At 37.8% G+C, this 26282-nt stretch overlaps 1 protein-coding gene across 6 annotated transcripts in view; it reads left to right on the top strand.

Moving 5' to 3' along the window:
• Positions 1-12834, top strand: part of CD36 (CD36 molecule (CD36 blood group)) — a 113173-nt gene extending 100339 nt beyond the window's left edge. For all 6 annotated transcript variants that reach the window (XM_064289917.1, XM_023544479.2, XM_023544476.2 and 3 more), the window contains 7 exons: positions 1621-1690; positions 2828-3015; positions 4472-4590; positions 4956-5029; positions 5779-5833; positions 7628-7792; positions 9954-12834. In XM_064289917.1, coding sequence (XP_064145987.1) covers positions 1621-1690; positions 2828-3015; positions 4472-4590; positions 4956-5029; positions 5779-5833; positions 7628-7792 — 671 coding nt within the window. In that variant the 3' untranslated portion in view covers positions 9954-12834. The remainder of the gene's footprint in view (positions 1-1620; positions 1691-2827; positions 3016-4471; positions 4591-4955; positions 5030-5778; positions 5834-7627; positions 7793-9953) is intronic.
• The last annotated feature ends 13448 nt before the right edge of the window (positions 12835-26282 follow it).

Below are 26282 nucleotides of genomic sequence, written 5' to 3' on the forward strand. Positions count from 1 at the left end.
AGACGAATGAAACAAAAATTTCTGATGTGTTTTCATCATGATTTTGAAGTGCTTCCTTTACCTCTTTCAGTAAGTTTGAAGAAACTTAAAAAGAAATTGTTGATGTACGTTTAGAATGTTTCTTTCTAAAATAACAACGATAAAACCCTGCTAGTAAACCCTGGTGGTGTAGTGGTTAAGAGCTATGGCTGCTAACCAATACATTGGCAGTTCGAATCCACCATGCTCTTCCTGGAAACTGTATGGGGCAGTTCTGCTCTGTCCTGTAGGGTTACTATGGGTCAGATCAACTGGATAGCAATGGGTTTGGTTTTGGTTTTGGTTTAGTATCAGCTATCTTGCGGTTATTGCCCATGGTAATTGCTGGATATAATTAGGATAAAATCAGTGAAATTTCAGATAATGATTTCTAAAGCTTTTAAATGTATTCTTTTCGTTTAATTGTTAAGGCACGGGGAAAGGCAGTTGTAGGTAATAGCCATATAGGGACCTATATGGGAAATTTAAGCTGGAGGTTAATTTCCAATTCTTTCAAGTGCCGGGATCAGGCAGTGATCACAAAAGGACTAAAGGTGAAATTATAACAAGGTCACAAGTTTGGAATACTTGCCAAAGAAAGAACCTAATTGTAAACAGGTGCATTGAACAATGGCAAATTCTGGTGATACGAATTTGAGAAACAAATGGAGATGTTATCTGGTTATTTCCTCATATATCTAGTGTGTGCCATAGGATCATAACCATAATAGAAATTTAATAAACTCAATAAATGCACGGTTTAATTTGGTATATTTTCATGCCATTGGCAGGAAATCTAAATGAAAGGAGTTTAATAAATAATTTTTAAAATATTCAACAGCCACTCATTAAACCTGTTTCCGTTGAGTCGATTCTGACTTATGGAGACCCTATAGGCCAGAATAGAACTTCCCCATGGGGTTTCCAAGGAGCGGCTGGTAGATTCGAACCGCTGGACTTCTGGTTAGCAGCTGAGCTCTTAACCCCTGTGCCACCAGGGCTCCATAAATAAATAAATCATTATCAAAAATAAGAACAACACAAATATCATAAACATTCTACATGAACTTCATGGTAAGAAAATACCACTCTAATGATGAAGTGGGGGATGGGGTTTCAAAACACAATCACAGTTTCAACAATCAGTGATTTCACCATTCTTTCTTAAATGTTTGTTTTATTTTATGAGAAAATTTACTTTAATATGCAATTGAATACCAGTGAATGTGTATAGTATATAGCTGCATTGTCCAATATGGTAGCTACTAGCCACATGTAGCTGCTAAACACTTGAAATGTGACTAGAACAAACTGAAATGTACTGTAAGGGTAAAATACACACTGGATTTTGAGATTTTGATAATATAAACTATTTTATTAGTAAGTTTATGTTGATTTCATCTGGAAATTATAATATTTGGAATATATCGAGTTAAATAAAATATACACTTTCTTTTTTACTTTTTAAAATGTTTAATAGAAAATTCAAAATTACATGTGTGGTTTGCATTATATTTCCATTGGACCACACTGGAATAGAGATTTCCAGATTTTTCTACAGCACACATTCAATCTAATATCACTTGCTTGATTTCTAAACAGATGCAGCCTCATTTCCCCCTTTTGTTGAGAAGACCCGAGTGTTGCAGTTCTTTTCTTCTGACATATGCAGGTAAAACTGAGACACCAATGCATTTGTGTGAGTCAGAAGTTTTGTTTTTTTTTTTTCCCCAAGTGACAAGATACAAACCAAGAATGTCATTTGGAGAAAAAAAAAAAATCATTTAGAGAATTTTTTTTTCTTGATTTTTAAAAAATAAATACAATTTGGAATTCCTAATGGGTCTATTAGTGTCTACTATCTCTTTAAAACTTGAAGGGTGGTAGTAGGGTATTATGCATAATACGAAAGATTTTTCTCTTTTTCATTTCTGTCGAAGCAAGAACTGTTTCTTTCGTTAAACTAGTACTATATATTGTTGTTATACTTAATAACAATCCAGTCCAGAAGAGCATGCACAATCTTTCTCCAGATTTTTAGAGATGATGACGAAACTATTCCAGAGCTATGTTAATTAATCTGCTGGACCACTGCTGTGGCATGTTTTCAGATGGGTGAGGCCCAGTCAACACAACACAGGCATTGGAGCCCATGCCATTATTGAATCCCAACCAGTCCATAAAGACTGCATGGTTGTGGGGAAGCATTTAACATCTCTGACTCTTGTTTTCCTTGTCTGTAAAACTGAAGAGAACAGTGCTTCTTCACACAGGGTTACCTAAGGGATTAGAAGGATGAGTATTGAGCCCTAGGCCTTGGTGGACACTTGGTAAAGGTTGGAGGTGAATGAGATCTCTATCGAGCATTCACAGGCACCTACCCAAGTGACAGAAGGGCCTTTCTTTCCAGGATTAAATTTTGAAAGACAGAAGCTTTATTTTTTATTTCATTTGAACTGGGTACAATTAAGGGATTTGAAGGAATTCATATATATATTTAATATATACAGAAAATTAACTCGGAGAACTGTCTTTAGTATCAGTGCTCCATGGTAGCTCACAAGCATAGCCTGCTCTGAGAAGCTTTTCAGAACAAGGGTAAGAATAGTTCATACTCAGGTATCAAGTTTTGATATGTCTTAAAATTTCACAAGAATTATTTTCCTAAGATTAAACAAGAACTTAAAATTCTAACAGAAGTATTGTATTTTCTTAATTTGAAGCAGGAATATAAAACTAAAAAATACCTCCGGGATATATATCAGGTTCCTGAAATGAAGCTCTCTCTCTCTCTTTAACCTATGTTTAGGTCAATCTATGCTGTGTTTGGATCTGAAGTTAATCTGAAAGGAATTCCTGTGTATAGATTTGTCCTTCCATCCAGAGCCTTCGCATCTCCACTTGAAAATCCAGACAATCATTGTTTCTGCACAGAACGAATAATCTCAAAGAACTGCACATCATATGGTGTGCTAGACATTGGCAAATGCAAAGACGGTGAGTAAATATTTTCAGTATCATGGTCCATGGCATAATTTCCAGATTCTTTGAAATGTGGCATTTACCCTAACTAAATTTCCACATGAAGTCCTAAAATTAAAGTAATAAAACATAAGGGCAAAATGGCAATGGTGGTGCCAGCAAATTTTTGGTGTTGATTTTCTGCTGTTTTTGAGGTCCCAATTGTGTTGGAAAGCTTAGTTATCATTAGGTGATTAGGTGAACACTACTTATATTTCCTCGTGCTAATTTTGGATTTGGGTAAGATAAGAATAATCTCCAGAGTACTCTGAGTGTCCCAAGTTATCTAGTTAACATTTTTTCTACCTTTTTCGATCCTTCTTGTTGTGTGCCGTTGAGTCGATTTTGACTCATAGTGACCCTATAGGGCAGAGTACAACTGCCCCACAGGGTTTCTAAGGAGTGGCTGGTGGATTTGAACTACCAACCCTTTTGATTAGCAGCCTGAGGTCTTATAGTAAATATAAGTAAACATACTTTCAATATGTCTCTGAAACAAGAATTGACTTAAACACAAAGTTTGGAGTCCGTCTTATCTTGTTCACTTTCATCATAGTGGAATGTGATGGAGAAAAAAAAAAAGCTACTCTTAAAGTAAAGATATTAATTCTTAGTCAATGGAGGTATTTTTGAAACATCAACATGTATGGTTGAAACTTTGTGTTAAGAGGCTAACCTTGCACGTTGAACATTTACAGCTTAAGTATGACCAACAGACGTTAACTGAGGAACAGTAGGAAGATACAGAATTTTATATTTTATTTTGTTCAATAGTGATGTGATGTTAAAATTCTCCATCATCCTCATTCTTACCCCCCACCCCCAATTCAGGATTCAAAACCAACTATGTACTTGTCATGAATTGAATTGTGTCCCCCCGAAATATGTGTCAACTTGGTTAGGTCATGATTCCCAGTATTGTGTGATTGTCCTCCATTTTGTGATTTTCTTATGTGTTATAAATCATAGTCTCTGCCTGTGATTAAAGAGGATTAGGGTGGGATATAACACCAGGTCACATCCTTGATCCAATGTAAAAGGAGTTTCTCTGAGGTGTGGCCTGTACCACCTTTTATCTGAAAAGAGATAAAAGGAAAAGGAATCAAGCAGACAGTTGGAGAGCTCTTACCACCAAGAAAGCAGCACTGGGAGCAGAGCACGTCCTTGGGACCTGGGGTTCCTGAACGGAAAAGCTCCTACTCCAGGGGAAGATTGACAAGAAGGACCTTCCTTCCTCCAGAGTCAACAGAGAGAGAAAGCCTTCCCCTGGAGCTGATGCCCTGAATTTGGACTTCTAGCCTACTAGATGTCTAAGACAACATTTTTTCTTTTTTTTATTTTAAAAGGCTTTATTTTAAATGAAATCTTTTCTGAGTGGTACTTGAAATGAGGAAAATCATTAATTCCCAATTCTCTCAAAACTTGTTTTCAGGAAAACCTGTGTACATTTCCCTTCCCCATTTTCTACATGCAAGTCCAGATATTATGGAATCTGTTGAAGGCTTACATCCAAATGAAGAAGAACATAGGACATATTTGGATGTTGAACCTGTAAGCAAATATATTATTGATCTGATTTTGTTAATATTAGTTTTTAAAAATTAAAATGAAAGAAAAAATAAATACTCTCCTTCCTGTCAACTACAATTTATTGATCAGATTACTACTTTCTTGATAAATTACTGAAACTTTCATTTCAGTGAAACTTATATTGGTTTCTTCCTATCGTTGCATACAAAATGTTGATAGTCATTGTTAGTTTTCTAGTGTATGAACTTTATAAATCTTTTTAGTAGTTTACGGGGTCAGAAGTACCAATAATGGAAATGTTTCTAATTGACTTTAAACAATTTGATATAAATTACTCTTCTATGCTTATTTTAAACTTGTTAAGAGAGTTTTTATTCTCCTTTTAGATAACTGGATTTACTTTACAATTTGCAAAACGGCTGCAGGTCAATATGTTGGTCAAGCCAGCAAAAAAAATTGAGTGAGTGTCTTGAACAAGGTTATCATATGATTGTTATTATTTTCTTGTAAGAATGTGAATGAATCTATGAAAGTTAGTAGAAAGAATATCAAATGTCAACTTCTCTTTAGCTTAATGTCATTAAACATTCTGTATTAAATGCTTATAATTATAATTTAGAATCATATCTAGTGTTTATTGAAATTGTATTTATACATATTTTATAATGTTTTCTACTTGAGTATTTGGTGACATCTCTCATTTTGCTAGATGTCCAAATATTTCTATGACAATAATTTCCAGAATTCATATTTTACCTTCAAGAGTAGAATTTTTTGAAAGGGAAAATCTGAGTTTGAGAGTCAATCTAATGGGAAGAATTATAAGAGTGGAAAAATCTGAGAAACAGCTATATTAAAATTTAAATGATCCATTATGGGGAAAAAAAAAGTCAAGAAATTCAAGCAATTTTCAAGGGCAACTGATTTCTGAACATTTGTTTAAAGTAATAATTACTAAAATCTCTGTTATATATGGAGCCCTGGTGGTACATTGATTAAGGCCTACGGCTGCTAACCAAAAGGTCAGCAGCTTGAATCCACCAGCCGCTCCTTGGAAACCCTATGGAACAGCTCTACTCTGTACTATAAGGTCGCTATGAGTCAGAATCGACTGGATGGCAATGGTTTGTTTGTTTGCTTTGGGTTCTGTTATATATGTATACATTTGTTAGCATATGTTTCCATCGTTATTTTCAATGTCTATTACAGGGCATTAAAGGGTCTGAAGAGGAACTATATTGTACCTATCCTTTGGCTTAATGAGGTTAGTATATTAATCTATTAGCTATTAAGGCGGTAAACGTCTTCGTACATAAAAATACTCTTGATATTTCCAAATAGGATATGCATGTATAGTATTTGAAATTGTATGCTTTTTTTTTTTGCCCATAATAAAATACTGATCAGTTTATAAATTATTGATTACACCTGCTTGAGAAAACCGAATCACACGGGAATATCATGTTTGTGTTAGTTTTCGGTTTTATCTTTAGGAAAACAAGGCACTTCCTGTCATTTAAGATTATTTTTCAAAATGTATCTATTAAACACTTCTTCCTGGCTTAGTGATTTTCTTAGGAAAGAGGCATGCATACATGTAACTCCAAATAAATTAAAACCCAGCAAATATTATAGCTCTAATAAAAGCCTACTGGTGGCGCATTGGTTCAGCACTTACCTGCTAACCAAAATGTTGGAGGTTCAAACTTGCCAAGCGGCTCTGCAAAAGAAAGACTTGCCATCTGCTTCCTAAGCCAAACATATCCGCTGAAGTCTTCTTTAAAGCAAACAATACCTGATGCTGTCAAGTTGGTTGTGGCTCATAGCGACCCTGTAGGACAAGAGTAGAGCTGCCTCACAGGGTTTCCAAGGCTGTAAATCTTCACAGAAGCAGACTGCCACATCTTTCTCCAGCAGAGCAGCTGGTGGATTCAAATCACTGACCTTTTGGTTAGCAGCTCAGCACTTAACCACGGCGCCACCAGGGCTCCTAACCAAACAGTATGTTAACTTAATAAAGAATGGCTGCCTTAAATATTGTGCTCTTTCAAAGAACTAGCTATATGGGATCAAACTGACAATATTAACTTCAAAGATTAGATAGGAAGCTTAGGGGGCAGTGAGTTTATGTTAATGACAGAGGGAAGATTCAGAAATGGAGGGTGAGAGTGATTACACAACTTGAAGAATGTAATCAATGTCACTGAAATGTAGATATAGAAACTGTTGAATTGCTATATATTTTTTACTGTGTATATTTTCAACAACAACAACAAAAAAGATTACAGCCAAGAAAACCCTACGGGGGAGTTCTACGCTGTCACATAGGGTCACTATGAATCAGAATCAACTTGATGGCATCTGACAACAACAACAATAAAAGCCGTGGTGTAGTGGTTAAGAGCTATGGCCGCTAACCGAAGGGTTGGCAGTTCAAATCCACCAGGTGCTCCTTGGAAGCCCTATGGGGCAGCTCTACTCTGTCCTATAGGGTTGCTATGCGTTGGAATCAACTCGACAACAACAGGTTTTTATGCTTGTAAAGACCAGGCTAGAGTAGGCACAGGTACTCTATTCTATTGCCTGGCAAGATATTTTTAGGGGAAACCACTGAGGTGATTATCCACAGACTTAGGAAATGCATTGCATAGACTTTAAAGGGATTGAAACTATTGACTCTTGACATTTCCCTCTATTACTGAAAAATATCTCTTAGAAAATTGTGAAATATTTCAGAGAGATGATTTTGAAGATCGAGTGAGGCCTAATACATCGAAGACTGCTGTAAAATATGTTTAATAAGAAGGGGATTATATTTTACTTTTAAATACTCTCCATCTTGGCATTTACTTCCTTCTTCGGCAATCAAGGGGAATTCCACTGGTTTGTTTTATAAATGCAGGTGTCTAACGCATATACAGGTGTTTGGAGGCAAGGGTGATATATAACTGGAAGATGTGAGTGTTTTTCTTCACTAATCTACCCACTTGATAATAAAATAAAATTTTTTTTTTTTTTTTTTTTACCCACTTGATGCTAATTATTAATTTGGTTACAGACTGGTACCATTGGTGATGAAAAAGCAGAACTATTCAGAAATCGAGTGACTGGAAAAATAAGCCTCCTTGGCCTGGTTGAAATGGTCTTGCTCAGTGTTGGTGTGGTGATGTTTGTTGCTTTTATGATTTCGTACTGTGCATGCAGATTAAAGAAAGTAAAATGAGTAAGTACAGGCAAAAAATCTATTACTGCGTAGCATTCCTTTATGTATTACTTGTTTTCATTTTGTCAAAGAGGCGTTAAAAATTAAATCTTAAATATTTCTGGACACGCCTAACAAACTGTCATTTTTAATACATCAGCAAGTTTTTCAAGTGTTTAATTTAAGATGCAAATGAAGACATCCTTAATTCTGGGAGAAATAGGATAAAAGATGTAATTGTCATCTTTGTGAAGTGAGTACAAATAACTCTTTTATCCAAAATTCTCGACTTATTCATTTCTCTATTATTTATAACCAGTTAATTATTCAAGAAATCACAAATACTTAATTTAGTATACTTGTCACTAGGAAGAGTTAAAAAAAATGGTGGATATTTGAGGAGATCAAAATTTACAAAATTGTATTAAGGAAAAGTAAAGAAAAAGAAAATTTAAGTCAATATATCAATTAAATATCAATTAATCTATAATGGAAAATAATAAGAACTAAATACAACAAGAAAAGCTATAGATACACTATGCTATTCTAAAAATAAAAGCTGAGGTAAGTGAAGCAAAAGAGAAAGTATTAATATAAAAACAGGGTTGCAACACGTAGACTTGCTGGCCATGTGCTATTCAACTCCAGGTATGCACCCTAAGTATGCAATGCAGAAGCCCTGATGGATGACTGAAACTCATGAGCTAAAACCTGAACATAACAGTAAAAGAGAGTAGGGGGAAATAGTTTTCAACACAGTAAAACCAAATCACTCAGAGTTTAGAGGAAGAACCACTTAAATGTGGACAAGATCTAAGAGTTTGTGGCAGAGTTGTAGAGGTGGTTCTGTCCTCTGTGCTTTCAAGTGGCCAACTCATAGCAACCCTATAGGACAGAGTAGCATTGCCCCATAGAGTTTCCAAGGAGGGCCTGGCGGATTCGAACTGCTGACCCTTTGGTTAGCAGCCATAAGCACTTAGCCACTACACCACCAGGGTTTCCTTTAGAGTGGCATGTCACCTTATACACAAACAGGAACGACTGGCTGTGTTTAGGGAGGCAACTCGATCTTTTGTTCTGACCTTTACTGCCACTGTTGTTTAATTACTGAAAATGAGACTGCACAATTCACCTACGATCAATTGGGACAGAATGTATTCAAAATGCTAACCTAAAGTAGTCATATTATAATAAACAAAGGAAATATTGCATCACTTTTAGCACTTGTCTTTAGCCCAGTAACAAGTAATTTATGATTAAACAAAGATGTTCATATGACAATTTATATAGTAGACAGCAAAGATCATCCACTGAAAAGAAAAACAAAACAACAAAAGCTTGTTCTAGTGGAAAAACTTACCTTCAAAAGGAAATAGAGATAGTTACAAAATGTTTTGTAAGTGTTCTGCATTCAAATTATATTATAAATTTCATCAGTATCTAATAAGCCCTGAATTTCAGATTCCTTGGTCCATATATGGCTAAATTATGGTAAAGAATTGAAAGCTTTCCCAACTGTCTTTGTCAGCATATATATTAGTTTTGCTAATGTATTTGATGGTTATAAGGAAAAGTGACTGCCCTTTTTGAGGATATGTCTTTACAAGTACAGAAAAGCATTTCTTTGATTATTGGAAGAATCACTGGAGATATAGATTTCCTTAATCAAGCCTCAATGTTGAATGTTCTAAAAATTATGTCTTTGGGCAGATTTGTGATCATTGAAAAAAGTAAGGAGATGGGTGCACAAAAGCAATTAAAGTATAGGATGGTGGAGCAGAAGTGTAGTTATTGAGTGGATCACAGAGAATAAACCAACGGTCTTTATGAAAGTAGTAGTACACTACACTCTATACAAACAACTCTAAAGGAAAGATGGTCTGAAGGGAGAACAAAAAGTGTGGAAACGCTTGTCTGGAGCAGATCTAGTTGACTGTCATCATTCCCCTTCTGGTTATGTGTTGCCTCTGGAAGTTGGGGAAGAGCCTTACCACACATCTTTCATGACTAGACACATGAACTGCTTTATCCATGAGCTCCCTCAGAGAATTTTTCTCTGTAGCTTGAAAAATTGAGCTGAATAATAGAAACTGTGACATCTTGGATGCTTAGAATTTTAGTATTACCAGTTTCATAATTCCACTGCTTTCTGAGAAGTAGTAACATTTCTTCTACTTTACAGGCAGCAAATGGAGCCTTTGCACTTATGCACCAGCTACATCAGAATGTTTGGTAACATTGGTCTACAGAATGAAGATTTAATATATAAAACATAACTTACCTTTTAGTTGAAGAAAGACAGAGCTATTTTTTCGCCCTAACCAGCAGCACATTTCTAAAGGATTTTTAAGATGCCATTTAAATCTATACTTTGAACCAAACACCATGTACCTTCTAAAAGTCATCATTTTCAAGATCGATTTGATTTCATTTTCTACAGAACTGACTCAAGCATGAACCAGTTTGGTACTGATTTGACTAATTGGTCCCCTGGTGGCAAATTCAGCAGAGGAGTGGACATTCTAAACAAATCCTTGATCCCAGACTCCTGTCCTTCCTCATCATCCTCATCAGTGACCCTGTCCCTGTTTGGTTGCAACAGGCAGATCCCAGGACTGTTGATAGTACATCACACTTTATGAGCATCAAATATTTTGAAAGACATTTAATATTGAAAAAGAAATGACTGGTTTATCGGTTTATCAGCCATTTATTATCCATTACTTCAGCTTCTTTCTCTATGGAACTTTTGTACAGCAGCAGTAGGTATCATAACAATTTTTCTTACTTTTAACAATATGTTTTTTGTCACTGATATATTTTTTGTCACTGATCATGCAAATGGATATTCTTTTTAGGACATTTTAGCTCTGTATGTTTAAGGACTTTTTCACTTTCCAAGTTCTGCAACTGTTCTGGAAAGTCTGAGTAGACTTTGACCTTTCTACTCAACTGCAACTTATGCTTGGCAACCTGAGAATAAAAATAGTGTGCTAATATTAAAGGAGGAAAATGATAATAAAGAAATTATTGTATGGAAGATTACAAAGAGTAGAAAGTGCATTAATAGTTGGTTCTAGTATGTCTCGCTTTCACAGAGACCTCAGAAAGACTGGTTTCAACCATTAAAAGATCTCTGTTTTGGTGCTTTGCCTAGTTCCTGTGGTGTCACGAAAATTTTGCCCTGATTTTCTGTCTGAAGTATTCTTTCTCAATCTATATATCTTTATGAATTCATATTTCTTTCTGAAATATTCTTTTCTTAATCCATTTTTTTACCACTTTTGGCTAGGCAATTTTTAAGCCAGTTGGAGGAAAATATAAAAAAAAAGAAAGATAATTTGATTTTATCTTTTACAGCAGCTGGAATTGAGGTCTAGTTTTTTCTGTGAAGTTGTCTCCTTTTTCTTAGCAGACACACTGATAGGTAACCCTGCTTTCTTCAGCAAAGCTTCACTGGCTGCCAAAAATACTAATCCTCCAAAAGCTCCAGCGTAGAAGGGGAATCCAGCCAAATTCTGTCTTGCGTTTTACACACAGAGGAATACAGGATGAAGAAGTAGGAACTGGCTTGTTGGGAAGCTGAAATTAAGAATATCTTGGCCTCCTTATAAAAGATGCCAGGGTAAATGCTGAAGAATCCTACTGAAAACCCAAAAGTAAGGCACCATAGATTTGGAGGGATTTGAAAAATCCCTAGATACTCAAAACATGCTGATAGAGTTCCTTACCATTTAATTGGAGGAAAAAAAGTATTAGTCTAAGATATTGATAGACAAGATGATATTCTAGACCTTCGCCCTGATAATCAAAATAAAAGCATGCTGTCTTTATATGACTGTATTTGAGGATATGTTAATCTAAAAGAAATAAAAAGGAAATTTCTTTAATTCTTGAGATATGTAGGGCTATACTATGTAAAATGGAAACTGCAAAAGAATGGGGTGACACTTCACATAAGGTCTGTCATCCAATCAATGGCTCAGGTCTTAAAATCTTCTTACAGAAATGGTTTCCACCTCATGGCGTTTAGGTATCTGGGAAAACATTTTGACTTCTGTGCCCTTAGTATTGTTGAACTAAATACATATATATCCTGGTCTTGTTATCATTCCTCAGCATTTCTGTTCTCTAAAGTCTTTTTTTTTTTTTTTAAAGTCTATAAAATGTGTATAAGAGGAAAAAAAATCCATATACAAAGATAAGGGGATTATACTAAAGACATTCAGTAGGAAAAATTATACTTTCTTTAAATAATGAGAGGTCAACTTTTTGATAAGAAAAACTAGAGTTTAGGTTTGTGTGCTGTGTTTTGGGGTGGGGAGCATTTTTGCATGTATATTAAACGTGTGACTCTTTGTTTTAGCCTAGTGAAAGTGTATGGTTTTCAGTGAGGGGAAATGTTTGACTGTTGATTGTTGTATATGGATGAAATTGTACGCTTATTCCATAGAAAGATTGCACCATTTTGTGGGTACACACTTTTTCATTCCAGACTATGTTTATAAACCCGCAAAACTGGTTGTTGTTCATAACTTAATTTTGAAAATCTATAGCATCTGCAAATGGGTTAATGCTTCTTGTTACTTACAAGTACATTAAGAAAGGGGACAGCTGTCTTTGTAGCTCTCAGTTTTCAAGAAAAAAAGGAAAAGGTGGGATCATTTCAGGGAAAATCAAGCTATGGATAAACTGATTATCGGCAAAAATTCACCCTGTAAAAGTGCTGAATGTTTGTATTAAGATTTCTACAAGTGCAATAACCCACCAATCTCTTAACCCATTATGAATGCCTGAGCAACACCATAAATATCTTTCTAGCTGGAGTTTTATTGTGGTGTGTTTCAATCAATAGTTCAGCTTTTTTGTTTGAAGTCCATTGAATAAGTGACACTGTGCACTCCTTCTGCATCTGACTCTCTTGGTGTACCGACCAGTTTAAGTAGATTTTGCACTCTCTTTAAATAACCACCGTCCATTATTATTTTCTTCAGATACCAACAGAATTGCCTATGAGTGATTTTCCCTGACTATATTTGCAGTGAGCTGAACTAATGAACTAATGAACTAAGAAAAAAGTTAGTGTTTTATGTTTGTATGAAATAGATACTCGAAGAGTCTGCTCTTTTATTTTGTGGCTCAAAGGTAGCTGAAATTTTAAATATTTGTGAAAATAAATACTTACTAAAAAATGTTTGCTTTTTTTAGTGTATCTGACTCCTGGGCTGTTTAATACTGCTACTATAATTTTATACTTTGTATTGTCTATTCATGAGTTATTTACATATCATGCCTATTTTCCATTACCTTCTATTCTCAGATGTTGTTGTTGTCGTTGCCATTGAGTTGGCCACTGACTCATGGTGACCCATGTATTACTGAGTAGAACTGCTCCATAGGGTTTTCTTGGCTGTAATCTTTATGGAAGAAGATCACCAGGCCTTTTTTCCCTGGTGCCACTGAGTGGGTTTGAACCACCAACCTTTCAGTTAGCAGCCAATTGCAAACTGCTTGTACTACCCATCTTCTTAGTTGTTTATATCTATATATTTCAGCAATACTCCATTGTACATGTTCATGAAGGAGAACTGTGATATAACTAGGACAAACTGAAATGTTTTAAACTCCTGCTACTTGAAGTGTGTGAAACATGAACCAACAGCCTCAACATTACCCAGGAAGTTTTTATAAATGCACAATCTTGGTCTCTGAATCTGAATCTCAGATCTGGAATCAGAATTTTCATTTTAACAAGAGCCCCAAGTGATTCGTACACACATAAAAGTTTGAAAATCCTTGATTGAAGTCATATTGGAGTTGAACTAAGTGTAATAACTTTCATTTTATTGACTTGTTGTGGCATTAATTTGATTTACTAGCACAAGGCCTTATGTGATCAAAATTACCCAAGCTTACTAGATGAGAGGAAGCTCATCAGGCTTGAAAACGTTGCCACAAATATTTCACTAAGTATTGTCATTTGTCCTGTTGAGCCTGTAAATTATATTTCAGACAGTGATAAAGCTAATCAATATGGCAGTTAGAAAAAGATGTGGTGATAGTAACTATATTATCTGGATTTGCTGGAATGTGTTATTTGATCTGCTTGACGTTATCTTCGTAATATTCATATTTACTGCTTTTAAATTAGGGGATAGTTTGGGGCCTGGTAAGAGATATTGAATCTGGAGATATTCCTTAGAATTTATCTGCTATGGAACTCTTCAGGATCCAGTTATTTTATATATTGTATAAATCATAATAAATGAATAATAGCTACAGAACTTTAGTATGAGCAGAATACTGGGGTAGATTGCTTGATTTCTGGATAGCTGGGATTGGGCACAGAGCTGAAGCAAGGGAGGACTTAAAGGGAAGAAGAATACAAACACGAGTGCTTGTTCGTGGCAGAGAATATCTACACAATTATGTAAGGGTGACTAAAGGCCAGAGTGGAAGATAGAGCTGAGCTCGGAACTGTCTGGGCTCAAAGTGCCAAGTTGACAATGGTTCTGCCCTAATCCAATCTATCTTCAGTGTGCACAGCTGAAGACTTTGGCCCTTATGTAGGGATGGCTCTTATGACTGAGAGAAGAGTAGAAATTAAGTGGCACTATGGAAATCATAGTGGTTAAGTGCTATAGATGCTAGCTGCTAACCAAAGGGTCAGCAGTTAGAATCTGCCAGGCGCTCCTTGGAAACTCTATGGGGCGGTTCTATTCTGTGCTATAGGGTTGCTATGAGTTGGAATCGACTTGATGGCACTGGGTTTTATTATTATTTTATTTTCTTATATGCTACCTCTTAAGAATTAAAGAAGAAAAATTAGTCATTTGAGACTTCAATGGAACCATCTTAGAATGGAACTACAGATTCTCAGAAAGTCTTAAATATTTCCTCTTTTGATATAGACTAGGAAGTAGGACTCTGAAAAGTTTCTCTTTTCTGGAACCTATTTGAAATATCGATGGATGTTAATGTTGCATATTTCTCCATGTTATTGATGTTAGTTGCCATTAAGTTGATTCCAACTCATGGCAACCTCATGTGGACAGAGTAGAACTGTTCAATAGGGTTTTCGAGGCTGTGACCTTTTGGAAGCAGATTGCCAGGCCTGTCTCTTGAGGAGCCTCTGGGTGGGTTCAAACTGCCAACCTTTTGGCTAGTAGTTGAGCACTTAACTATTTGGGTCTTCCAGGGACTTGTATATTTCCTTAGAGTTTCACAAACTCATAGGACCACTACTTTAAATTGATTATTCAGATATCTCTGAGTAATTATTTAAGAGCAATGGTCCTATGAGTTTGTGAAACTATATATTGGCTACTAAGTTATTTCCCTTTACCCAACCACCCCTTCCCTTCCATCCTAGCCCTGCTACCAGCACACATACAGCGTGTTTAGTAGAAGACATTCAAATGTCTTAGGCTTGTTTCTCTAGAGAAGCAAAACCAGTAAAGCATATAAATATATAAAGAGATTTATATTAAGGAAATGGCTCATGTGGTTGTAGAGCTGAAATGTGGGTCAGGTTGGGTGCTTCTCTTGATTCACATAGGTGCAGGGGCTCATGAACCCAAGATCTGCAAGTCGGACAGCAAGGATCTAGCTCAGAGAATGCAAAGACTGAGAAATCCAAAGATTGGCAGGCAAGATGGCAGGTGCTACGAGCTCGAGTCACAAGAACTGGAGGTCAGACTAACAGGAGCCAGCTGCAGGATACAGTGTGAGCAAAAGTCCATGAGCCTTGCCAGAAAGTCCATTTATATTGGATGCAGGTCATACCCCCAAGGAAACTCCCTTTTCACTGATTGGCTACTCACTGAAGGTTCCACCGTGGAAGTGATCACGTTATATCAAATCTCATCATGGGGGTGATCACATCACCGTATGACTACCAAACTACATCATAACTGTCAAACCACTGAGAATCATGGCCCAGCCAAGTTGAAACACAACCTTAATGGTCACATCAAGTAAACCACGGGAACATCAGTAGAGTGACCAAATAAACTAAAGTCCCTTGAGGAGTCCCTAAGTGGAGTAAAATATTAAGTGCTCAGCTACTAACCAAAAGGTTGGCAGTTCCAATCCACCCAGGGGTGCCTTGGAAGAAAGGCCTAGCGATCTACTTCTGAAAGGTCACAGCCATTAAAAACCCTATGGAGCACAGTTCTACTCTGAAACACACTGGGTTGGAATGAGTTATAATCAACTAGATGGCAACTGGTTGGTTGGTTAGGGTTCCTTGGATGCAGAGATTTCTCCAGCAAAGAATTTTTATTGGAATGTGTTATTTCATTGTATTATTTAAAAATATTCAGCTTGGCTAATAAGAAAAGTAAATAAGCAAGATCCAAAAAAACCAAACCCACTGCCATTGAGTCAATTCCGACATATAGTGACCCTATAGGACACAGTAGAACTGCCCCATAGAGTTTCCAAGGAGCTCCTGGCAGATTCGAGCTGCCAACCTTTTGGTTAGCAGCCATAGCACTTAACTACTATGCAACCAGGGTTTCCAATAAGCAAGATAGATATATGGAATTAAGTAGCTAGCGTGACTGGTTAGATATAACATAGAGCATTTGCCTTTGAACATATGAAGGAATGGAATAATCAAGTAGGCATTCATTATACATGGGCCTCTAAATGTATGTAATGCGCTAGGTGTCTTAATTGTTCCTTGCCTGAGGCATACAGAAAAAAAACAAATCATGGCTCTTCAGCAGGTCTCTCTCTCTAGTTATGCCCAGTCATAATTGCCCTTGTGATTCCAGTGTAACAAGGTGAGATTTTGGCTCCAGGCACTTTATGTTCTTTGGACCTCCCCTTATTCTCACCTCAATTCTGATATATTTTCAGCATCAGCAAGGAAGGCTGATGCAACAGGAGAGACAGTACATATGAATACTGGGTACCCCAGGATTCAGGTATAATGGGATCCTACCCTAAATGTGTAAACCTACCCCATCTTCGCCCCTAGCTTCTCACTGTGTGTTTTAAATTGATTAGTAACTTGTGTTATTTATGCTTCTTAAGTTGGTCTCTGAACTTTTCCGTCCCAAGACCTCTGGGATAGCTTGCATTGTGGTATACTTGGAATATACCATTGCATCAAGGTGATTTCCTACTTAACACTACAGTTCTTATATTGGATTAAAAACAACACTTTTCTGTTTGTTTAAAGCAAGTCAGCATGCAACATATGAAGATTTTAATGAGTTTATTAAATAAATAATTAACTACAAATATCATGTACAGTATAAGGCCCAGGTAGCAAATGAGTTTCTTCTATAAACTGTTTGATAGTAATTGCCTGAAATAATTTGGTTGATAAAATTTTGAAGATGGATTTAAGATCTGTGTGGACAAAACACCATAAGAAGTTATAAGTTCTATCATAGTAAATGTTACAAGAATTTTGGAGTCCCTAGAAGAGGGTCTCCTAAAAAGAACTGCATGAAATGGGCAATTTAATGTGTGGGCTTAAGCTTTGGCATCATTAGATGGGATAAACATTTATGCCCAACTAGCTCAGTTAATTGCCACATTGTAGAAATATTTACAAACAAAAACTCTCAAAGTTTATCTAATATTTAGAAGGCTTTGCTGCTAAACATTAAAGTTACATGTTTGATTTAATTTCATAGACAGACCAAATAAAATATTTATCATTGATTAAAATGTGCTACTAAGATAGGAAGGAATCAACTAACTTTTTCTGCAAAGGATCAGATAGTAAATATTTTAGGATTTGGAGGTCATACAGAGTCTTGCAACTACTCAGTGCTGCCATCCAAGCACGATAGCAGCCATGGGCAATATCAACAGATGGCTGTATTCCGATAAAACTTTATTTACAAAAAGAGGGGTGGGCTGCATTTGGCTCATGGGCCAGTTTATCAGAAGGTGCTTAAACTTTGTAGATTATAGTACTATGGATAATTAGTTTGAGTGGCTTGGTTAACCTGAAAGTTTCCTATAACACTAAGATTGCACTATCCTATCACAGCTGTATATAGCATATGTCATCCAGAATTTGAGCTATATAGAATAGATTTTTTTTTAACTGCTAGAATTGCTCTGTTTTTTTTGCAGTATTTCTGCAGAAACTTATTATTTTTTATAAAAATATCCCTGTAGTTATAACAACAAAAACACTTCTTGTAAGCCCAGCTTACATGTATGAATTTACGTACAAGGCTAAGACTCTACGCTAATTTACTTTTTGAACCTTCTAATGCCCTCTGGTCAAAGCTGTCATTATTACCCAATTACAGTGATGCTTTGAATTACAAGGTTTCGTCTGCACGAGGTACAAGCATGTGTTGTTGTTTTCTTTGCTGCTGGTGTTTTTATGGTTGTTGATGTTGACAAATTTTTTGGTGTTTTTGCTACAATATCGTGGTAATTAGTATTTGTGAGCCTATATCAATAGATTTTTTGAGAATGAAGTAGTAATTAAATGAAAAGAAGGAGTGATATGTGGGAGTTGTGATTTACATGTAACGTTTGTTCTAAAAACATTACCAAGGATTCTGTATGGTCTGGTACCCAAGGAGGCCCATGGGAGGGGAGGTGGTGATGCCACTGGACCGCTCTGCTTGATATGTAAACGATCAAGTAAGAATTATTGTCTTATGTTGAATTGGTGGTTCAAAACTACTCATTTGCTTTCTTCCCTAATATTCTTTGTTTTTGTTGGAAATTAAAATTTTTCTTTTCTTTTTTTTAATGGAAAGACATTTGCGGATTTAGGTCTTTCATATTTTAAAAAAATGTTTCTTCAATTACGTCTTTTATTACTACTTTTGTTACAATTGTTCTGGTTTCTGCTATGGCTAAATCTGAAATTCCTAAATAGTGTCTCCTTTCTCTTGGTGTGATAGATGGGAATTTGCATTCTGGTGCCTAGGCTTGAATTCTAGGCCCATCAGTTATTATATTACTTTGTGAAAGTTAATTAACTCCTCTGTGCTTTAGTTTCCCCCTCTGTAAAATGAAGAAAATAGTACTTCCACCATGGAATGGCTTTGAGGATTAAATGAGTTAACACATGTAAAGTGCTTTCCACAGTGTATGAAACAGTAAACACTCAAATGTTAACTAAGGCCATGAAACGTTGATAGAGGATAGTAACTATAAGTTGATTGTTTAATAACTCATGCTTCTCCTCCATCAAATAAAAGTAGTATTCCTGGAAAATCTCTCACATTAATCAACTTAAATAAAGAGCTGTAAGTATGCTGTTGCCATTTTTGTACTGCTGGGTCCTGCTGGCACAACAGTTATGTGCTTGGCTGCTAACCAAAAGGTTGGCAGTTTGAACCCACCTAGTGGCTCCATGGGAGAACCTGGCGATCTGCTCCAGTAAAGATTACTGAAAAACCCACTGCTGTCGAGTCGATCCTGACTCATAGCGACCTTATAGGACAGAGTAGAACTGCCCAATAGAGTTTCCAAGGAGCACCTGGTAGATTTGAACTGCCAACCTCTTAGTTAGCAGCCATAGCAAAAATTAACAACTATGCCACCAGGGTTTCCACCTAGAAAGCCCCGTGGGGCAGTTCTACTCCGTCACATGGGATTGCCGTGAGTCGAAATCGACTGGATGGTACCTAACCACAGAAACTGTTGGCTCTAGGATTTAAATTTACACAAATTACAAGCTCATAAACTAGCCTATGCCGTTTCACGAATGTTGGCCAAAGGCATGTAATACTACAGGGCCAGAGACAAAGGACTGTGTACTTACAGCACAGAAAAAAAGCATCCTCAGCATCAGCGTATTTGCTTTTAGTTCCCCTGACTCAGAGTTTCAAGTGCTGATGTTGTTGGATACCATCAAGCTGGTTCCAACTCATAGCAATCCTAGGTTTAACCAAAAATCACTGCCCGAGCCTGTGTTATCCTCACAGTTGTTACTATGTTTGAGCCCATTGTTGCACCCACTATGTCAATTCATCTGGTTGAGGGCCTTCCCCTTTTTCACTGACCCTCTACTTTACTGAGCGAGATGGCTTTCTCCAGGGACTGGTCCCTCCTGATCACATGTCCAAAGTAAATGAGAGAAGTCTTGCCATCCTCCCTTCTAAGGAGCAGTCTGGCTATACCTTCAAGACAGATTTGTTTCTTCCTCTAGCAGTGTAACATGGCCCAGATGGATGCCATGCACACAGTGGGTTTACATCAGTGGCATCACTTGGGGTTGGTGTCACCCAGTGCGGTAACTCACCGTGTCACCCTTGCCAATTCCCACCCCTACAGGATGGACTGCCAATGGCAGAGCGCCCCACCTGCCACAAGCCAGCACAGAGCCAAGCACAGCACAGTGTGGCCCTGCCCATCCTGGTCCTACCCCCGTGGCTCCCCACAGCTCCTCCCCTCTTCCTTTGGCTAGGCCGAGACTTTCCTCTCTGCCTACAGCCTACTGGCAGCACCATGGCCCAGCTTCCCCGGCTGTGACTGACGGATGGCAGGTCTTCTTCGTGGCACTTTCCCCGACAGTGCCGGCTCACTCCCCACTACTGCTGCTGCAGCCAAGGACCCTGGGATCATTATGGTGTTAGTGACACCACTGGTTTACATAACAGATGAGGAGAACTGAGTTTGGGAAACCCATCACTTTTAAAGCAAGCAGAAAAAAAGTCTGCTTTTTATCATTGGGGCAGGGGGAAGCATTACCTCATCCCTCCTGGTTGCCGGCTTATAAACATAAATCCAAGAAATGGCCCAGGTAAAGAGACTTTCTTTCTTGGCACACCCAGTAAGACATGGAGGAGCCTAAGAGGCCCAGGGAGAACGGCCTCTTCCAATAGCGCTGAACACAGAACAGTTTGTTCAGATAAAAAGTTTTGACCCTTTCTAGCTGTATGTCAAAACTTTGGTAAATGTGGATAAACACTATTATACTGATTTCTTCTTGGAAGAGTTTCTCAGAGCCTTTAATATGCTGATGTTTGTAATAAATCTCCAAGAGGAAAAATTAGTGTTTAGTGTCCCAATGTTATATGACCATGGATTGCTTTTACTTAAGAATAATTACTTAGGAATGTAGAAAGCATTTTAAAAAACACTGTTGGCTATAGCTATTTTGCTTGTTTCACATAAATTTTGGGGCGCTTCCTTTTTTAAGCTCACCATGAGCTAGCCAGACATTTAATCTACGCACAGGTATGAAGTACAGAGACACGGGTTTGATTACCGGCCAATGATTCTCATGTGCACCCACTGCCCGTCTGTCAGCGGAGACTGGTGTGTTGCTGTGATCTGAACAGGTTTCAGTGTTGCTTCCAGATTAAGATGAACCATGAAGACAGGTCGTTACGAGTCACAACCGACTTGATGGCACCTGACAACAACAACATGAAGACAGGCCTGGAGACCTGCTTCTAAAAATTAGCAAATCAAAAGCCTATGGAGCACAATGGTCTGATTAGCAAGTGATCAAGGCAAGGGTGCAGGATCTGCCAGTGTTTCATTCTGTTGTGCACGGGGTTGCCATGAGTTGGGAGCCAACCTGATGGCAGCTAACTATAACAGCAACAGCACAGGAAAAGGCACACACAAAAAAGTGTTCAGTATTTGAAAGGTTAGTTGTTTTCCCTGTCCTACGGATTTCACTGACATGTTTTTACCTTAATCATCTGACCCTTGTAGTCAATGCGTTGTTTTGTTCATTTTCTGATTCACGTGACACACTCCTGGTCTACATAGCTACCATTTTAAGCTATCTGCCGAACAGCTGCTTAGCTGCCTGCCATTTCTTTCTGAAATTTTTCTCTCACTCTTATACGTTAAATATCTTACTAATTATTTAACCATTTTTATGCTCATACTTCATTTTGGGGTAAACATTATTTACCATATTGTTGCCATAGAAACATCCTGATTGTATTTCCAAAGTAATCTGATTGAGATTGTTCAACGCATTTTAATATTTTGAATATCTGATGAGATTTGATTAATCAGAAATTCATCCTCTCACTTGAGAGAATATTTTTCCAGATTTAAAATTGTGTTCAGATCCAAAATGATCCAAATAGTTCTCAAACGCTACACAAAACATTAACTTTTAAAATACCTTGGAAAGGCGTCTTGATCTGGACGTGGTTCTCAGGCTAGACTAGGGCTTTTTAAGATTTAACGGATATCAAATCACCTGGAGATCTTGTCAACATTCATATTCTGATTCTGTACGGCTGGGATGAGCCCAGGAGTCTGCGTTTCTCAGAAGCTCCGAGGGGATGCTGATGCCGGTGGTCTGCAGGCAGAAGCACAGACTAACCAAAAAAACCAAACCCACCGCCATCGAGTCAATTCAGCTCAAAGCGATCTTATACTGTAGACTACAAGAGAGAATTCTTGAATTTAACTGAGTTTTTTATCATTGCCTGACTTTGTGACATTGATCAAGGTATTCAATGTTTCTGTTGGTCTGCACATGAAAGATCTTAAACAGAGCAAGAGGTGGAGATGACAGGGTTTGATTAAATTTCCGGAACAGATGGGGCAATAGAATGCGTGGAAAGACTTCTTAGATTTCTCAAAATTCCACTAGATGGCAGTAAAAACTCAATGTTAAATATATTGGGCCCAAAGGGAAAAAAACGGAAAAGCAAGTCATTTCGTTATTGAAAGGCTCAGTTTCTGACTTTGACATATTTATTCAATTCGTTAGTATCACTACCATCACTGATTTAATAAACGGAGATAGGCTTTGTATGAAACACTTTTTATGCATTAGTTTCTTTAAAATTGAACCAATGTCATGGCCATGCATACCCTGAGCTGTCAAGTCTGTTCTGATTCATGATGATTCCATGTGCTACAGAATAGAACTGCTCCACAGGGTTTTCTTGGCTGTGATCTTTATGGAAGCAAATCGCCAGGACTTTCTTCCACAGCACCTCTGGGTGGGTTTGAACCACCAACTTTTAGTTTAGTAGTTGAGGGCAAACTGTGGTTAAGAGCTCAGCAGCTAACCAAAAGTTCAGCAGTTTGAATCCACCAGCTGCTCCTTGGAAACCCCACAGGGCAGCTCTACTCTGTCCTATAGGGTCGCTTTGAATTGGAGTTGTCTTGATGGCAATGGGTTTTAGGGACCAATGTGGCTATACATACACTGGTGGAAGTTATTTGGGATGCTGAAATGAGCATAAAAAACAAGTTTTTGGGGGTACAAGTCACAGTTTTGACACTAATTAAGGAAGTGATCTTGAGTAGGTCATCTAATCTCTCAGAACATTATCTTCTCCCTCATAAAAATGGAGTTAATAAATAATATCCTACTAATTTGGAGGATTACTCTTGGGATTGTTTAGAAAATTGCTTTGTAAACTATAAATTACTACACAAGTGCCAATTACTGTTATTATTACAGTGTTTTTCCCTGCTTTGCTTAATGGAGATGGTGGTGCCGAGGACCTCCAGTCATATGGGCCTTCCTAACAAATCCCCACCAGATGTCTGTCACTTTGTCGCACTGTGGGGGCTTGTGTGTTGCTGTGATGCTGGAAGTTATGCCACCGGTATTCAGATACCAGTAGGGTCACCCATGGAGGACAGGTTTCAGCTGAGTTTCCGGACTAAGAAAGACTAGGAAGAAGGACCCAGCAGTCTACTTCTGAAAAGCATTAGCCAGTGAAAAGCTTATGAATAGCTGTGGAACATAGTCTGATATAATGTTGGAAGATGAGCCCCTAGGTTGGAAGGCACTCAAAAGATGACTGGGGAAGAGCTGCCTCCTCAAAGTAGAAAAAAGCAAAGTAGAGTCGACCTTAATGACGTGGAAGGAGTAAAGCTTTCAGGACCTTCATTTGCTGATGTGGCACGACTCAAAATGAGAAGAAACAGCTGCAAACATCCATTAATAATTGGAACTTGGAATGTACAAAGTATGAATCTAGGAAAATTGGAAATTGTCAGAAATGAAATGGAATGCATAAACATCGATATTCTAGGCATTAGTGAGCTGAAATGGACTGGTATTGGCCATTTTGAATTGGACAATCACATAGTCTACTATGCTGGGAATGACAACTCAAAGGGGAATGGTGTTGCATTCATTGTCAAAAAGAACGTTTCAAGATCTATCCTGAACTACAACGCTGTCAGTGATAGGATAATATCCATACTACAAGGAAGACCAGTAAATGAGCCTATTATTCAAATTTACGCACCAACCACTAGGGCCAAAGATGAAGAAATAGAAGATTTTTATCAGCTGCTGCAGTCTCAAATTGATCGAACATGCAATCAAGATGCATCGATAATTACTGGTGATTGGAATGTGAAAGTTGGAAACAAAGAAGAAGGATCAGTAGTTGGAAAATATGGCCTTGGTGATAGAAACAATGCTGCAGATCAAAGGATAGAATTTTGCAAGACCAACGACTTCTTCATTGCAAATACCTTCTTTCACCAACATAAGTGGCGATTATACACGTGGACCTCGCCAGATGGAATACACAGAAATCAAATTGACTACATCTGTGGAAAGAGACAATGGAAAAGCTCAATATCATCAGTCAGAGCAAGGCCAGGGGCTGAAGAGACCATCAATTTCTCATATGCAAGTTCAAGCTGAAACTGAAGAAAATCAGAGAAAGTCCACGAGAGCCAAAATATGACCTTGAGTGTATCCCACCTGAATTTAGAGACCATCTGAAGAATAGATCTGACGCATTGAACGCTAGTGACCAAAGACCAGATGAGTTGTGGAATGACATCAAGGACATCATCCATGAAGAAAGCAAGAGGTCACCAAAAAGACACGAAAGAAAGAAAAGACCAAGACGGATGTCAGAGAAGACTCTGAAACTTGCTCTTGAGCGTCGAGCAGCTAAAGCAAAAGGAAGAATTGATGAAGTGAAAGAACTGAACAGAAGATTTCAAAGGGCCTCTCGAGAAGACAAAGTATTATAATGACATGTGCAAAGAGCTGGAGATGGAAAACCAAAAGGGAAGAACACACTCAGCATTTCCCAAGCTGAAAGAACTAAGGAAAACATTCAAGCCTCAAGTTGCAAGAGTGAAGGATTCCATGGGGAAAATATTAAATGACACAGGAAGCATCAAAAGAAGATGGAAGGAATACACAGAGTCATTGTACCAAAAAGAATTAGTGGATATTCAACCATTTCAAGAGGTGGCATATGATCAGGAACCGATGGTACTGAAGGAAGAAGTCCGAGCTGCTCTGAAGGCACTGGCGAAAAACAAGGCTCCAGGAATTGATGGAATATCAATTGAGATGTTTCGACAAACAGATGCAGTGCTGGAGGCGCTTGCTCATCTATGCCAAGAAATATGAAAGACAGCTTCCTGGCCAACTGACTGGAAGAGATCCATATTTATGCCTATTCCCAAGAAAGGTGATCCAACCGAATGTGGAAATTATAGAACAATATCATTAATATCACATGCAAGCAAAATTTTGCTGAAGATCATTCAAAAACTGCTGCAGCAGTATACTAACAGGGAACTGCCAGAAATTCAGGCCAGTTTCAGAAGAGGACGTGGAACCAGGGTTATCATTGCTGATATCAGATGGATCCTGGCTGAAAGCAGAGAACACCAGAAGGGTGTTTAAAAAACTATGCAAAGGCATTCAACTGTGTGGATCATAACAAACTATGGATAACACTGCAAAGAATGGGAATTCCAGAACACTTAATTGTGCTCATGAAGAACCTTTACATAGATCAAGAGGCAGTTGTTCAGACAGAACAAGGGGATACTGATTGGTTTAAAGTCAGGAAAGGTGTGCGTCAGGGTTGTAGTCTTTCATCATACCTATTTAATCTGTATGCTGAACAATAATACGAGAAGCTAGACTATATGAAGAAGAACGGGGCATTGGGATTGAAGGAAGACTTATTATGCAGATGACACAAGAAAGTGAAGAGGACTTGAAGCACTTACTAATGAAGATCAAAGACCAGATCCTTCAGTATGGATTACGCCTCAACATAAAGAAAACAAAAATCTTCACAACTGAATGAATGAGCAACATCATGATAAAGAAAAGATTGAAGTTGTCGAGGATTTCATTTTATTGGATCCACAATCAATAGCCATGGAAGCAGCAGTCAAGAAATCAAAAGACACATTTCTTTGGGCAAATATGCTGCAAAGGACCTCTTCAAAGTGTTGAAGAGCAAAGATGTCACCCTGAAGAATAAGGTGCGCCTGAGCCAAGCCATGGTATTTTCAATCACATCATATGCATGTGAAAGCTGGACAATGAATAAGGAAGGCTGAAGAAGAGTTGACGCCTTTGAACTGTGGTGTTGGCAAAGAATATTGAGTATACCATGGACTGCCAACAGAACAAACAAATCTGTCTCGGAAGAAGTGCGGCCAGAATGTTCCTTAGAGGCAAGGAAGGCGGGACTGCGTCTTACACACTTTGGACATGTTGTCAGGAGGGATCAGTCCCTGGGGAAGGACATCATGCTTGGCAGAGTACAGGGTCAGCGGAAAAGAGGAAGACCCTCAATGAGGT

This window comes from Loxodonta africana, chromosome 8 (genome assembly GCF_030014295.1).
Source record: "Loxodonta africana isolate mLoxAfr1 chromosome 8, mLoxAfr1.hap2, whole genome shotgun sequence".
Lineage (NCBI taxonomy): Eukaryota > Metazoa > Chordata > Mammalia > Proboscidea > Elephantidae > Loxodonta > Loxodonta africana.